This window comes from Triticum aestivum, chromosome 1B (assembly GCF_018294505.1).
Source record: "Triticum aestivum cultivar Chinese Spring chromosome 1B, IWGSC CS RefSeq v2.1, whole genome shotgun sequence".
Lineage (NCBI taxonomy): Eukaryota > Viridiplantae > Streptophyta > Magnoliopsida > Poales > Poaceae > Triticum > Triticum aestivum.
The window spans coordinates 355885655-355902552 of NC_057795.1; the positions used below are offsets into that span (position 1 = coordinate 355885655).

The 16898-nt window shown below is 48.8% G+C and overlaps 1 protein-coding gene across 1 annotated transcript; it reads right to left on the minus strand.

The window, feature by feature from the left end:
- Positions 1-839: 839 nt before the first annotated feature.
- LOC123091347 (probable glutathione S-transferase GSTU6) lies at positions 840-16113 on the minus strand. The gene is made up of 3 exons (XM_044512842.1): positions 15734-16113; positions 15508-15632; positions 840-1230 (listed from the first exon to the last, which is right to left on the minus strand). The coding sequence occupies exons 1-3, from the start codon at positions 16058-16060 to the stop codon at positions 972-974; spliced, it is 711 nt and encodes a 236-aa protein (XP_044368777.1). The 5' UTR covers positions 16061-16113; the 3' UTR covers positions 840-971.
- Between the last annotated feature and the right edge of the window lie 785 nt (positions 16114-16898).

Below are 16898 nucleotides of genomic sequence, written 5' to 3' on the forward strand. Positions count from 1 at the left end.
ATCTGATCGTATAGTAATTATTCATTAAATAGTGCAAAGATTACATCATATGGATTATAATCATGTTAAAACATGTGATCTTTGTATATGCGTATGAGAGAGAAGGTTCTACATATCTACTGCTACGAGTCCATAGTCCAGTGGGTGGATTACTCTCATGTCATCATGGAGTGAGAATCATTTTTTCCAGAAGAAGAGTTGACTCGACGAAATATCGACGCGCGGGCGCATCTGATATTCACCTCCCATCGTGAAGTAACAGTGATTGAAAATTACAAAATAATTTTGAGTCTTTTTAGGGATAAGTAATTTTGAGGTAGGTTTTGGGTTAATACATAGACAGATGTATGAGATCCGAGGAAAGGAGATGTACCCCTCAGAAAAAAAGAGAACAGGAGATGTTTGTGGGCCTGGTCGCCACCTGGGCCCTTGGGCGCATGGGCTTATGACCCCACAAGTGTTCACTTTCAATAAAATATTATCTCTAAATTTACTCAGATATTTCTAAATTCGTTTTTGGGCAGACCAAATTCATGAATGTTGATATACCAACATACACATAAACATGCAGCCGGCCTTTCTAGAACTTTATTAATAGTTTAGCCCAGTATAAAACAACGATAATTTAATAAGAAAATGACCTCCAAAATTATAAATACATTTAGAACGTATCTTGCCTTTGTCTAATAGATCTGGCTGCACATGTTCAATTCAAACACCTGATCATCGTCTATTTTCAGGTACCTGGAAAAGAAATCGTCTATTTTCAGGTACAAAACAACTGTAGCCTGACACACAAACACATACTAGGTACATATTTGAACACTAGCGGTGAGCACACAAAAACGTGAAGTGCAATTTTCACGAGAATTGCTAAAATAATATGGAAGGCTAAAATTCTGACGCAGATTTTTAGACACTATCTGACGTTTGCGAGATATCTGGGTCCAATTAATAATGGAGAGTAGTAATTAGTTTGCTGTGGCGGCCTCGGCCGCAATCTGAGCGTGCATCGTCATGAAGAGCTCCACCAGCCTGCTCACGTCCGGCATCACGGCCACCACCTCGTCCAGCGCGCCGAAGTGGTCTGCCCACGCGGCCAGGAGCGGCATCGTGACTGGGTCGAAGGCCTTGACGCCCAGCATCGCCTCCATGGCGCGCACCCCTGCGAGGAGGCCGCCGAGGATGATGTCCACATACCCGGCGCTGTCGCCTCCAAAGAAGGGCTTCCTGTCACACCCTAGCTAGTCATGCATTAGAGTGTTGCATCATGTTTACTCTTTCATCAGAAACTTGAAATGGGGATCTGTGAAACCCTCAGAATCATTTTGAAAATGACCCAAATAAAAATTTCTCCAAAAGGGTCCAAGAAAATGCTCATGTTGATCTCTGAAAATATTGGACAGAGATAAAAATCAAACCAATATTTTTAGTGGCTCATGGACATTTATTTTGGGCATTTGGAATTAATGCATAAATATTTGCTTTGGAAATATATTTCTATATATATTAATATATGTCCAAATATTATGCCAATTATAAAGGAGCTCTGGAATAATATATCTAGCCCCTGAAAAATTTGGCATAAGTTAAATAAATGATTTAATATATTATTTAAATCAGAACAAATGTCAGAAATTAGAAAACAGAAAAAAAAATAAAAGGGAGAAGCTTACCTGGGCTCCTCCCTGTGCAGCCCAGCCAGCTGGCCGGCCCAGCCAGCAGGCGGCCCAGCCCGTCTCCCTCCTCTGTCGTCTTTGTCCCGACAGAGGGAGGGGAGTGTGGCTGGCGCGCGCGCGCGCCACCGCGCCACGCCACCTCTCTCCCTGCCTGCCTGCCCTCCCCTCCTCGCCTCGATGCCCTGGACGACGCCACGCCTCCCCCCCTGCTCTCTCTCACTCGCCCTCGGCTCTTCCCTCCTCTCCCTCGCTCTCTCTCTCACGGCCGAACACCACCGTCGCCGCCGTTCGCCTTAGCAGCCGTCTCCGGCCACCCCTCGCTCCCCCGGCTAGCTCAGAAGCTCCGCCACAACCCCCTCTTCCTCCCCACCGCTTCACGGGCCTCCGGAAGCCCTGCATCGCCGCCACGTCGCCGTTCCCCTCTTCGGGCTCTGACCATCATCGCCGTCGAATTCGCCGTCTCCAGCGCATCTCCGAGCCCGCTTCGACGCCCACTACAACCGCGGTGAGCCCCCGAGTCGTTTCCCCCTTCTCCCCTGGTCTCTTTCGACCTCTAGGCCTTAGCCCCACCTTGGCCGAGAGCTCCACGCCGCCGGCGATGTCGCCGTCGTGGCCACGGTCACCGTAGCGCCCAGCCGAGCACACTATCGTGCTCCACGCCTCACTAGGAGCACGCAGCACGCACCAACGCCTCCCCAAACCCCCTGCAACACCGACTCCGACCGCACCCGAACTCCGGCGGCCGCAGCCGAGCTCGCCGCCGTCGACTCCGGCCACCCCAGGCCCAGCCACGGCCACCGTTCGACGCGCGGGAGCAAGAGCTCTCCAACGAGCCCAAGAACGGCCTCGCCCGTGCCCTGTAGCGCGATCCCGCATCGCGCCGCCGTCTCGGGCCTCGCCGGCGTCACGTCGCCGGTGGGTTTGACCCACTTTGACCACGGCAGGAACCCCCCCTGAGTCCCTGACAGGTGGGCCCAGCCCTGTAGCTAATTAGGATTAGCGCTAACCACTGTTAGTTAACCCCCTGACACTGACTAGTGGGCCCCAGCGCCACTAATTAGTAATTAGGATTAATTTAACCCTGTTTAACCCCCCTGTCGCTGACGTGTGGGCCCCACACGTCAGGTTTGACCTCAGCCAGCCGCAGTTGACCACTGACGTCATGCTGACGTCATGCTGGCGCAATAATTATATTTCTGGATTTAATTTTAATCAGGAAATTCCAGAATATTATTTAAACTTCAAAAATTCATAACTTTTATTCTGTAACTCCAAATTGGACAAATTATATATGAAAAATGATCAGAAAAATCCAATCTATCCATCTGTACTATTTTCATGCATGATTAAACAAGTTAAATTGATGTTTTAAGCAGAACAAGGAAAAGCACTTAAAAGGCCATGTTTGAGTTTGAAATTTGAATCTATGATTCAAATTTGTTCAAATCCTTCTGGTTTTAGTTGCATTAGCCCAACACACTCATATTGCTATGTTTTATGCATGCATCATATTGTTGCACATTGTTTGGTGATGGTTGTGTGTCGGTGTCCTTTGCGACAGGTTCTGCCTCCGAGGAGTACCGCGATTACCCTAACGAAGAACCGTATCAGTGCATCGAACCATCAGGCAAGCAACCAACCAGTTGATCATATCGATACAATCCCATGTTCTCGCTCCTGCTCTCTTTTACTGCATTAAGACAACGCGATTCAAACTGCTGTGTGCTACGGTAGTTGAACCCATTTCCTCTGCATGACCTGTCATTGCCACAGTAACTAGATGAAACCCACTAGCATGTGTAGGAGTTGATTGAGCCCTATGTATGTGTTGTTCCTACCTTGCTATGCCTGCTATGCTTAGAGTCGTGTCAGGTCTGATTCATCTGGGTGATGGGCTAGAGTGAAATGATTATATCGGTAATGAGAGTGGTGTGGTGAACATGATTTGGTAAAGGTATCGATGAGAGGCCATGTAGGAGTACATGGTGGGTTGTTTCATTGAAGCCGATCTTAAGCACTGAGATCTGTATGTGTGATTTAAGATACAGCTACTACCATGCATTGGGCCCTGAAATATGACCCCGCTCGACTTCTTATTCACCCTAGCTCTCTGTCCAGGAGTTGCAAGTAGTTTCTGGTGTTTGTAGTCTACTGGAGGCCGTGGACAGCGCTGACCGTAGGGGTGGGCTGTGATGCGGTAGGTACGTGGAACGGTGTACCGAATACCCGTTAGGTATCTCGGGAACCCTGTTCACATCGTTCGGGGCCGTATGGGAAACCTCGGCCGGACTCCCTGCGGATGGAACCTGAATAGGCGATAAACCTGGACTAGAGGCTTAAGTGTTTAGGTAGGTCGTGGTCTACACCCACGTCGGCTTTCGCTTGAAGTCTGCCGAGCACATGTCGTGTGCAGACGCTAAGTGGTGGAAACATGTATGAAGAAGTACACCCCTGCAGGGTTAACATGATCTATTCGAATAGCCGCGTCCGCGGTAAAGGACTACTTGGTTGCCTATACAGTTCATAGACAAGTAAATGGAAACTACTAAAAGCCTCAAGATAAGAGTGAGTGCCGAGGATGGCTCTTCCGTAGGAAGACGGAGGTGGATCCTCGGTGATGTATTGAAGTGGTGAGTAGTGGACTCGTGTGCGCAAAACCATTTTAAGTTGGAGTATCGTAGGATAGCCTAGCCAAGAGTCAAAGCTGGCTTGCTGCAATAACTCCACCAACCCTTCTTGATACTAAGCATGTATGTAGGATCTGATGTAAGTCTTGCTGAGTACCTTTGTACTCATGTTGCTATAATCTACATTTTTACAGAAGACGCTGCAACCCCTTCTGATGGGTTCTATGTAGACGTTGACATCAACGAGTAGGCTAAAGACCCAGGTGGTGACCCTGAGCTTGTGAAGGACCACGTAGTATAGCTAGGCTTCCAAGCCTCTTTTATTTTACTAGTTGTCTGTACTCAGGCAATGTACTTCCGCTGCTGGTTTGTATGACTGTATGACTTGAATGCTGGGTCGTGTGACCCGTATCTTTGTGTATGCTATGTATGGCTCCCTGAGCCTTAAATAAAGTACTTGTGTCGTAGAGTCATGTTGTGATGCTTCGTTGTATTTGCACATATCGAGCATATTGTGTGTATGATTGAAATGCTTGGTATGTGTGGGATCTGACTATCTAGTTGTTTATCTTTAGTAGCCTCTCTTACCGGGAAATGTCTCCTAGTGTTACCGCTGAGCCATGGTAGCTTGCTACTGCTCTGGAACACTTAGGCTGGCCGGCATGTGTCCTTCTTCGTTCCTGTGTCTGTCCCTTCGGGGAAATGTCACGCTTTGAGTACTGGAGTCCTGTTAGCCCGCTACAGCCCGGTTTACCGGAGTCCTGTTAGCCCAGTGCTACAGCCCGGACCCACTTGCTGATGACCGACACGTTCGAAGCTGGGTCATGGATGCCTGTCCCTGTAAGTCTGTGCCACTTTGGGTTTACGACTAGTCATGTCAGCCCGGGCTCTTTATCATATGGATGCTAGCGACACTATCATATACGTGAGCCAAAAGGCGCAAACGGTCCCGGGCAAAGGTAAGGCGACACCCGTGGGGATACCGTGCGTGAGGCCGCAAAGTGATATGAGGTGTTACCGGCTAGATCGATGTGACAACGAGTCGGGGTCCTGACAGCGTTGGTATCAGAGCTGGACTGCCTGTAGGTTCTCCAAGCCAAACTGGTCGATGTTGAGTCTAGAAATTCTTTAGTTATATATAGGGGAATTGTTTGTGGGTTGGAACGTAAGGCTCTTTTTACTCCTCTATCTTATGACATTCTGATCTGAGTCAGTCCATTCTTCCACCGGGGGTTAAGGAATTAGGATCTATACTCTCTATCAGGATCACGTGTTACTAATCAGTAGTACCTTATAGGTATGATGGATACAAGCCTAGTTCAGTTCTTTTACCACATTATGTTGCTAGGATGGTCTCAGAACTTTGATATGATGAGGTTGAGTGTGTATGAAATCCTTTGTCAAATGTCTCAAATCCTTCTTGAGCATTTACAGCTGTTATGCTGCCGAAAATTTGCTAGAAATTCTAATGCCTTTGCATTATGATTGTGCTTTCAGATGGCCACTCGCGACCTCAATCAAGTGGTTCGCCTGACTCGATGCCTAGATGTACCCGGCCATACTGCCAAGTTGGTTAGGGTAATGACTGAGGCTGGATACCGTTGGTATCCTGAGTACACGGTCGAAGAGCAATTCCGAGACTTTAATCAAAGCCAGTATCTCTGCACTGTCAGGATATTTCCATCTTATCCTGGATCCACCGAGCCTCTTCACTGCTCTTATGGACTCGGGATTACTATTGAGATGGCTGTGCAGGACGCCGCCTACTCTATGATGACCATTATGCGAGTCAGATCTGGTATATTTCGGGACTCTGATTTTCGGTATATGCCAGGATCACTTCCGGGAGCACAAGGGTATCTCCAGGCTATTTATGCTGACCCCACTCAGGAGGATTCACGGACTCGCACCACTGCTGAGATGCTCGAGGATAAGGACCGTGAAAATCGGGCCTTGAGGTTAGAGCTCTTCAATACCCGTGCTGACCACTGGGCCACTTTGACTCGGTTCGCACCGGCGGTGCAAGCTGGATTCTCAGATATGCGCGATCTCTATCCTGTGAGATCTGCTCTGCCGGACGTGATGGTTTGGCGTGATGTAGGAGGCATCACCCCACCTCGCGGTCCCCGCAGGCCACCGTCTGTTGGTCCAAGGCCTCATCCTAGCCCCTATGGTCCACAAGCTCCGCGAGATCGTCTGTTTCCGGATGATCATGTTGAGCTTCCAGGCTATGGAGGTGACTTTTACGAGGACTACTACGGATCGGTCTGAGTTAGTGGTAGTATCACTAGTTCGCACTAGCTGTGTCGTCTATCGTCCCGCGTGACTCGTGGGATATGACCTAGTTTGTACTCTTTCCGGAGGTGTAGAAAAATAATGTATAGGAGCTTGGAATGCCTCTGATGAGATGTAATCCTTTTTCACCGTAATAGTACTTTGTTTGGTCTTGTACTAAACCCTGTATGGTGTGTATGACGATGAAATAAAGAAGCAGTTTCTGTATTTACCATGTCATACGGATGATCATCTTGCATTCCGAATTATTCCTTACATTTTGTATCCTATGTCAGAATTTTATCATTCTGACTAAATCATTGTCTTGTTACCTAGGATGGTCAACACGCGCGCTAACCCTGCTTCTCAAGAGCAGGCCGAAGGCAGTGAAGGCAGGAATGAAAATCTGCCTCATCCTCCTTCACTAGCCGAGGTTATGATGGAAGCTGAGAGAAACAAGCGGGAGACCAACCGTTTGTTGGAGCGTATTGAACAGAACACGGCACACCATCAGAGGACTAACGTGGTGTCACTCAGTGATTTTATCAAATTACATCCACCCACGTTCCACCACTCCGTCGAGCCTCTCGACGCTGATGACTGGCTTCGCAGTATCTCTCATAAACTGCGTTCCGCGCTGGTAGCAGAGGCTGACAAGGTCACCTTTGCTGCATATCATCTTGAAGGCCCCGCCAGTTTATGGTGGGAAAATTATGGAGCTATGCGCCCAGCGGGCCATGTCACTACTTGGGCTGAGTTCAGCGAGGCTTTCCGTGAGCATCATATTCCGGAGGGTCTCATGGACCGCAAACGTGAAGAATTTTGCAGTTTCACCCAAGGCCGACTTTCTGTGGATGTTTACAGCAGGGAGTTTGGTAATCTCGCACGATATGCAACCGAGGAAGTTTCTACTGACGCCAAGAAGCAAGCAAGGTTCCGTAAGGGCCTTAGTCCTGAGCTTCGCCGTGACCTCCGTCTGCATGAGTGCACATCTTTTCAGAAACTTGTCAACAAAGCCATCAGTGCTGAAACTGGTCAGACTGACTATGACGCAACACGCAAGCATGGCCGTGATATGGGTTCCTCATCCGGTGCTGGTCCTCAGAAGCGCCGCGTGTGGGTACCCAACACCGCCCTGCCACCCAGGTTCACACCGAGGCCATCCTTCCAGGCGCCTCGCCCCGTTCAGCAGTCTGCACCGGCCAAGCCCTATGGGGGTCCAACTAACAATGCTCCTCCACGTACCAGTTCCGTGACTTGTTTCAAGTGTGGGGAATCTGGCCACTATATGCGTGAGTGTCCCCAGACCAACCCCAACCAGTCTGCTAAAGTTGTTGGCCGTGGCAAGCTGACAGGAAAAGTATTCCACGCCAAGCCGGTCACCGCTACACGTGGCCATGTCAACTGTATCTCTGCCGAAGAAGCTCAAGAGGATCCCAACGTCGTTCTCGGTACGCTTCTTGTTAATTGCCACCCGGCATCTGTTCTTTTCGATACAGGAGCCTCTCATTCTTTTATATCTGAAAACTATGCTCGCTTGCATAACGTCGCATTCGGTGATATGCCAACCTCTATGGTAATTCAAACTCCGGGATCCAAATGGCAAACTTCTAGAGTAAGCCATGGAAATGAAATCCAAGTCGACAGACTTGTTTTCCTTGCCTCTTTGATAGCCCTTAAATTTTCAGATATCAATATCATTCTGGGTATGGACTGGATGTCAGCTCATCAAGCCAAAATTGATTGCTTCTCTAGGACTGTTCAACTCACCCATCCTTCGGGGAAGATAGTCAATGTCTTGACCCGAATAGCTAAGCGACAATTATATTCTCTTAACGCCAGCCCTTTGCCAGACCTTGAGGACGTTCTGGTAGTCCGTGACTTCCCGGATGTCTTCCCAGAAGAATTGCCAGGTGTCCCACCTGACAGGGAAGTTGAGTTCATAATAGACCTCATTCCAGGAACCGTTCCGATTGCTAGAAGACCTTATAAGATGGCACCCCTAGAACTAGCTGAGCTTAAGAAACAACTCGATGAGTCCTTGAAAAAGGGTTTCATCCGACCTAGTTCATCTCCGTGGGCTTGCCCCGTCCTATTCGTCAAGAAGAAGGATGGTACGGACCGGATGGTTGTAGATTACCGACCTGTCAATTTGGTCACAATCAAGAACAAATATCCGCTTCCCAGGATCAACGACCTGTACGATCAGCTCGCTGGATCCTCAGTCTTCTCCAAGATGGATTTGAGGTTGGGCTACCATCAAATCAAAATCAGAAACGGGGACATCCCTAAAACGGCCTTTGTTACTCGTTACGGCCAATACGAGTACACCGTCATGTCCTTCGGTTTAACCAACGCTCCAGCCACCTTTTCTCGGTTAATGAACTCAATCTTCATGGAGTATTTGGATAAATTCGTCGTAGTTTATCTTGATGATATACTCATCTACTCCAAGAACGAGGAAGAACATGCCGAACATCTAAGGCTAGTGTTGCAGAAACTTCGAGAGCATCGCCTTTATGCCAAATTTTCTAAATGTGAATTCTGGTTGCCAGAAGTGACCTATCTGGGTCATGTAATATCTGGTAAAGGTATTGCTGTTAACCCTGAGCGAGTTCAAGCCGTCCTTAACTGGACTCCACCCGAATCGGTCAAGCAAGTTCGGAGTTTTCTGGGCTTAGCGAGCTATTGTCGTCGCTTTGTCGAGAACTTCTCCAAAGTTGCTAAACCTCTAACCGAACTCCTCAAGAAAGATAAGAAGTTCGAGTGGACTCCACAATGTGAGCACAGCTTTCAGGAACTGAAAAGACGCCTGAGTTCTGCTCCCGTACTGGTACCGCCAGACTTCTCCAAGGATTTTGTTATCTACTGCGACGCCTCGCGACAAGGACTAGGTTGCATTCTCATGCAAGATCGACACGTAATTGCCTACGCTTCACGGCAATTGCACCCACATGAGGAGAATTATCCTACTCATGATCTAGAGCTTGCAGCTGTAGTCTATGCACTTAAAACCTGGCGACATTACCTCCTCGGTAATCATTGCGAAATATTCACTGATCACCAAAGTCTGAAGTACATCTTCACCCAACCGGATTTGAATCTTAGGCAAAGACGTTGGGTTGAATTGATCACAGATTTCGACTTAGGAATAACCTACACCCCAGGGAAAGCCAACGTCATGGCTGATGTGCTAAGTCGTAAATCTTATTGTAACAACCTGATGTTACAACAAAGTCAACCGCTTCTCCATGAGGAATTTCGGAAGCTTAACATTCACATTGTACCTCAAGGTTTTCTTTCCACCTTGGTAGCAAAACCTACTCTTACGGATCAAATCATCGCTGCCCAAAAGCGAGATAAGGGAATATCTAAAATCAAAGAGAACATTGCTAGCGGAGGTGCTAGTTGTTTCTCCACAAATGATCATGGTGTTGTGTACTTTGAGAACCGTCTAGTGGTTCCCAAGAACCAGCATCTACGGCAGTTGATCCTTAAGGAGGCTCATGAATCCCCTCTCACCATTCATCCCGGTAGTACTAAGATGTATCAGGACCTACGCCAGAGGTTCTGGTGGACTAGGATGAAGAGAGAAATTGCTCAGTATATTGCAAATTGCGACGTCTGTCGTCGTGTAAAAGCAGAGCACCAACGGCCTGCTGGCACCCTTCAACCCTTAGCTATTCCTGAATGGAAATGGGATAAAATTGGTATGGATTTCATTACCGGTTTTCCCAGGACCAAGAGAGGGAATAATGCTATTTTCGTCGTGGTCGATCGTCTTTCCAAAGTAGCCCATTTCCTACCTGTTCGAGAGAGTATAACCGCTAGTCAGCTGGCAGACTTATACATCTCCCGAATAGTGTCCCTTCATGGTGTTCCTTTGGAAATTAACTCGGATCGAGGAAGTCTTTTCACCTCTCGATTTTGGGAAAGTTTCCAAAATGCTATGGGAACTCGTCTCTCCTTTAGCACCGCCTTCCACCCTCAGTCGAGTGGTCAAGTGGAACGCGTCAACCAAATTCTAGAAGACATGCTTCGAGCCTCTATTATCTCATTCGGAATGGACTGGGAGAAGTGCCTTCCATTTGCCGAATTCGCTTACAACAACAGCTATCAATCTAGCTTGGGTAAAGCCCCTTTTGAAGTTCTCTATGGACGACGGTGTCGAACACCCCTTAACTGGTCAGAGACTGGGGAAAGACAATTCTTTGGCCCGAACATGATTCAGGAAGCAGAAGAACAAGTTCGCATCGTTCGTGAAAAGTTGAAAACAGCCCAATCTCGTCAAAAGAGTCAATATGACCGAAAACATAAGGCTATGACTTTCGAGGTTGACGAGAAGGCATATCTTCGGGTCACCCCTCTGAAGGGAACCCATCGTTTCGGTATCAAAGGCAAATTGGCTCCTCGTTACATTGGACCTTTTCGCATTCTTGCCAAACGAGGGGAAGTTGCCTACCAGCTGGAACTACCTCCGCATCTCTCCAGAGTCCACGATGTCTTCCACGTTTCTCAACTCAGGCGTTGCTTCTCGGATCCTATCCGTGAAGTGGACCACGAAACGCTTGATCTCCAAGATAATCTTACATATCGAGAGTACCCCATTCGTATCCTCGATCAGGCCGAGCGTACCACTCGACGTCATAACATCATGTTTCTCAAAGTACAATGGTCGCACCATTCTGAGGATGAAGCAACTTGGGAAAGGGAGGATCGTCTTCGACTTGAGTACCCCGCCTTCTTCCCGGAGGAATCCAAATCTCGGGACGAGATTCTTTTGAGTGGGGGTGAGTTGTCACACCCTAGCTAGTCATGCATTAGAGTGTTGCATCATGTTTACTCTTTCATCAGAAACTTGAAATGGGGATCTGTGAAACCCTCAGAATCATTTTGAAAATGACCCAAATAAAAATTTCTCCAAAAGGGTCCAAGAAAATGCACATGTTGATCTCTGAAAATATTGGACAGAGATAAAAATCAAACCAATATTTTTAGTGGCTCATGGACATTTATTTTGGGCATTTGGAATTAATGCATAAATATTTGCTTTGGAAATATATTTCTATATATATTAATATATGTCCAAATATTATGCCAATTATAAAGGAGCTCTGGAATAATATATCTAGCCCCTGAAAAATTTGGCATAAGTTAATAAATGATTTAATATATTATTTAAATCAGAACAAATGTCAGAAATTAGAAAACAGAAAAAAAAAATAAAAGGGAGAAGCTTACCTGGGTTCCTCCCTGTGCAGCCCAGCCAGCTGGCCGGCCCAGCCAGCAGGCGGCCCAGCCCGTCTCCCTCCTCTGTCGTCTTTGTCCCGACAGAGGGAGGGGAGTGTGGCCGGCGCGCGCGCGCGCCACCGCGCCACGCCACCTCTCTCCCTGCCTGCCTGCCCTCCCCTCCTCGCCTCGATGCCCTGGACGACGCCACGCCTCCCCCCCTGCTCTCTCTCACTCGCCCTCGGCTCTTCCCTCCTCTCCCTCGCTCTCTCTCTCACGGCCGAACACCACCGTCGCCGCCGTTCGCCTTAGCAGCCGTCTCCGGCCACCCCTCGCTCCCCCGACTAGCTCAGAAGCTCCGCCACAACCCCCTCTTCCTCCCCACCGCTTCACGGGCCTCCGGAAGCCCTGCATCGCCGCCACGTCGCCGTTCCCCTCTTCAGGCTCCGACCATCATCGCCGTCGAATTCGCCGTCTCCAGCGCGTCTCCGAGCCCGCTTCGACGCCCACTGCAACCGCGGTGAGCCCCCGAGTCGTTTCCCCCTTCTCCCCTGGTCTCTTTCGACCTCTAGGCCTTAGCCCCACCTTGGCCGAGAGCTCCACGCCGCCGGCGATGTCGCCGTCGTGGCCACGGTCACCGTAGCGCCCAACCGAGCACACTATCGTGCTCCACGCCTCACTAGGAGCACGCAGCACGCACCAACGCCTCCCCAAACCCCCTGCAACGCCGACTCCGACCGCACCCGAACTCCGGCGGCCGCAGCCGAGCTCGCCGCCATCGACTCCGGCCACCCCAGGCCCAGCCACGGCCACCGTTCGACGCGCGGGAGCAAGAGCTCTCCAACGAGCCCAAGAACGGCCTCGCCCGTGCCCTGTAGCGCGATCCCGCATCGCGCCGCCGTCTCGGGCCTCGCCGGCGTCACGTCGCCGGTGGGTTTGACCCACTTTGACCACGGCAGGAACCCCCCTGAGTCCCTGACAGGTGGGCCCAGCCCTGTAGCTAATTAGGATTAGCGCTAACCACTGTTAGTTAACCCCCTGACACTGACTAGTGGGCCCCAGCGCCACTAATTAGTAATTAGGATTAATTTAACCCTGTTTAACCCCCCTGTCGCTGACGTGTGGGCCCCACACGTCAGGTTTGACCTCAGCCAGCCGCAGTTGACCACTGACGTCATGCTGACGTCATGCTGGCGCAATAATTATATTTCTGGATTTAATTTTAATCAGGAAATTCCAGAATATTATTTAAACTTCAAAAATTCATAACTTTTATTCTGTAACTCCAAATTGGACAAATTATATATGAAAAATGATCAGAAAAATCCAATCTATCCATCTGTACTATTTTCATGCATGATTAAACAAGTTAAATTGATGTTTTAAGCAGAACAAGGAAAAGCACTTAAAAGGCCATGTTTGAGTTTGAAATTTGAATCTATGATTCAAATTTGTTCAAATCCTTCTGGTTTTAGTTGCATTAGCCCAACACACTCATATTGCTATGTTTCATGCATGCATCATATTGTTGCACATTGTTTGGTGATGGTTGTGTGTCGGTGTCCTTTGCGACAGGTTCTGCCTCCGAGGAGTACCGCGATTACCCTAACGAAGAACCGTATCAGTGCATCGAACCATCAGGCAAGCAACCAACCAGTTGATCATATCGATACAATCCCATGTTCTCGCTCCTGCTCTCTTTTACTGCATTAAGACAACGCGATTCAAACTGCTGTGTGCTACGGTAGTTGAACCCATTTCCTCTGCATGACCTGTCATTGCCACAGTAACTAGATGAAACCCACTAGCATGTGTAGGAGTTGATTGAGCCCTATGTATGTGTTGTTCCTACCTTGCTATGCCTGCTATGCTTAGAGTCATGTCAGGTGTGGTTCATCTGGGTGATGGGCTAGAGTGAAATGATTATATCGGTAATGAGAGTGGTGTGGTGAACACGATTTGGTAAAGGTATCGATGAGAGGCCATGTAGGAGTACATGGTGGGTTGTTTCATTGAAGCCGATCTTAAGCACTGAGATCTGTATGTGTGATTTAAGATACAGCTACTACCATGCATTGGGCCCTGAAATATGACCCCGCTCGACTTCTTATTCACCCTAGCTCTCTGTCCAGGAGTTGCAAGTAGTTTCTGGTGTTTGTAGTCTACTGGAGGCCGTGGACAGCGCTGACCGTAGGGGTGGGCTGTGATGCGGTAGGTACGTGGCACGGTGTACCGAATACCCGTTAGGTATCTCGGGAACCCTGTTCACATCGTTCGGGGTCGTATGGGAAACCTCGGCCGGACTCCCTGCGGATGGAACCTGAATAGGCGATAAACCTGGACTAGAGGCTTAAGTGTTTAGGTAGGTCGTGGTCTACACCCACGTCGGCTTTCGCTTGAAGTCTGCCGAGCACATGTCGTGTGCAGACGCTAAGTGGTGGAAACATGTATGAAGAAGTACACCCCTGCAGGGTTAACATGATCTATTCGAATAGCCGCGTCCGCGGTAAAGGACTACTTGGTTGCCTATACAGTTCATAGACAAGTAAATGGAAACTACTAAAAGCCTCAAGATAAGAGTGAGTGCCGAGGATGGCTCTTCCGTAGGAAGACGAAGGTGGATCCTCGGTGATGTATTGAAGTGGTGAGTAGTGGACTTGTGTGCGCAAAACCATTTTAAATTGGAGTATCGTAGGATAGCCTAGCCAAGAGTCAAAGCTGGCTTGCTGCAATAACTCCACCAACCCTTCTTGATACTAAGCATGTATGTAGGATCTGATGTAAGTCTTGCTGAGTACCTTTGTACTCATGTTGCTATAATCTACATTTTTACAGAAGACGCTGCAACCCCTTCTGATGGGTTCTATGTAGACGTTGACATCAACGAGTAGGCTAAAGACCCAGGTGGTGACCCTGAGCTTGTGAAGGACCACGTAGTATAGCTAGGCTTCCAAGCCTCTTTTATTTTACTAGTTGTCTGTACTCAGACAATGTACTTCCGCTGCTGGTTTGTATGACTGTATGACTTGAATGCTGGGTCGTGTGACCCGTATCTTTGTGTATGCTATGTATGGCTCCCTGAGCCTTAAATAAAGTACTTGTGTCGTAGAGTCATGTTGTGATGCTTCGTTGTATTTGCACATATCGAGCATATTGTGTGTATGATTGAAATGCTTGGTATGTGTGGGATCTGACTATCTAGTTGTTTATCTTTAGTAGCCTCTCTTACCGGGAAATGTCTCCTAGTGTTACCGCTGAGCCATGGTAGCTTGCTACTGCTCTGGAACACTTAGGCTGGCCGGCATGTGTCCTTCTTCGTTCCTGTGTCTGTCCCTTCGGGGAAATGTCACGCTTTGAGTACTGGAGTCCTGTTAGCCCGCTACAGCCCGGTTTACCGGAGTCCTGTTAGCCCAGTGCTACAGCCCGGACCCACTTGCTGATGACCGACACGTTCGAAGCTGGGTCATGGATGCCTGTCCCTGTAAGTCTGTGCCACTTTGGGTTTACGACTAGTCATGTCAGCCCGGGCTCTTTATCATATGGATGCTAGCGACACTATCATATACGTGAGCCAAAAGGCGCAAACGGTCCCGGGCAAAGGTAAGGCGACACCCGTGGGGATACCGTGCGTGAGGCCGCAAAGTGATATGAGGTGTTACCGGCTAGATCGATGTGACATCGAGTCGGGGTCCTGACACTTCCCCTTGGAGATATCCCTCAGGGCCGCCTCCAGGGTGTTCAAGGCAGCAGTCGCCTGTTTGTTCCCCTCCACTTTCTCCCCCTCCGTCTTGCTCCATGACGCCTGGTTCATCGCTTTCACGAGCTGCTCACGCGCAAAACGAAACCGCGCCGGTCAGACAATTGCCCGCAATCTCAAAGCACACAAACACGCGACGGGTCGAACGATCATGTGAAGCACAAGACCGTGTCCTCGATGAAGGCGGCCCAGAACCGGGCGACGGCGCGCTCGTAGGGGTCGGCCGGGAGGAGGGCGGGGCCGGCTCCGCCGAAAGCCTCGTCGATGTACTGTAGGATGACCAGCGACTCGCAGACGGGGTTGCCGCCGTGGATCAGCACGGGGACCTTGTTATGGACGGGGTTTGACCGGAGGAGCAGCTCGCTCTTGTGCTGGAGGTCCTCCTCTGCGTACTCGTAGCTGATGCCCTTGATGCTGAGGGCAAGGCGCACTCGCAGGACGTACGGGCTGTACCACGCGCCCAGCAGCTTCAGATCGTCTACTGCTCCGGCCATTGCTGGTGTGGTGTCTGTCAACTCAAGGTCTGAACTTTGCACGGAGATTGTGTTTTTGGTGCCTCAGTTTTAAGACTCCGGAGGAGAACACGCGAGGCATATATAGAGCATAGCAGAGATTCTTCCGATAGAACGGTGCGAAGGACTAGTTGTTTGGTTGATTCTTCGAACCGTCTATTTTTCCGACTTACTTTTTTGACTTGGTCAAGTAATCAAGTCTGAACATATGTCCCGCGCGCTTTGGCATGGATAGGTATGAGGGAGACCCCGCTGACAAACTTCAGTCACACATTCATTTCCTGTTTGTCAGCTTGCACACAAAAATCGTTCCTCCACTTAGTAGGCCTGTATGGTGCAAGGCTAGCCACGCCATAGTATGCCAAAGTTGACTAAGTTTAGACTTATAAGATTTACTACACTTTGCCAAGACTAAGAGAATTTTGCCAAACTTTACCATGCTACTTCACATGAAACTTGTTATTGGAAAGTGGGCCTAGCCAAAGATGCGTCTTGAAAACAATACCCACCCTACTTAGGCAATTTCACTAAAATTTACGAAAATGTAAGGCATAATTTTAATTTGGCTATTGATGCTAGCTTATTATTTATTTATTTTTGCGAGAAAAACTTATGATATATTCATCGATTGTCAAGGTAGTATAAAGAACACCAGAAGTAAAAAATACTCCCTCCACCCCAAATATAAGACGCTTTTTGACACTATTGTAGTGTCAAAAAACGTCTTACATTATGGGACGGAGGGAGTACATTCAGTCTCGTAGACCATCTAGCAATGACTACAAGCACTAGAGCGAGCCAAAGACGCGCCGCCTTCTTC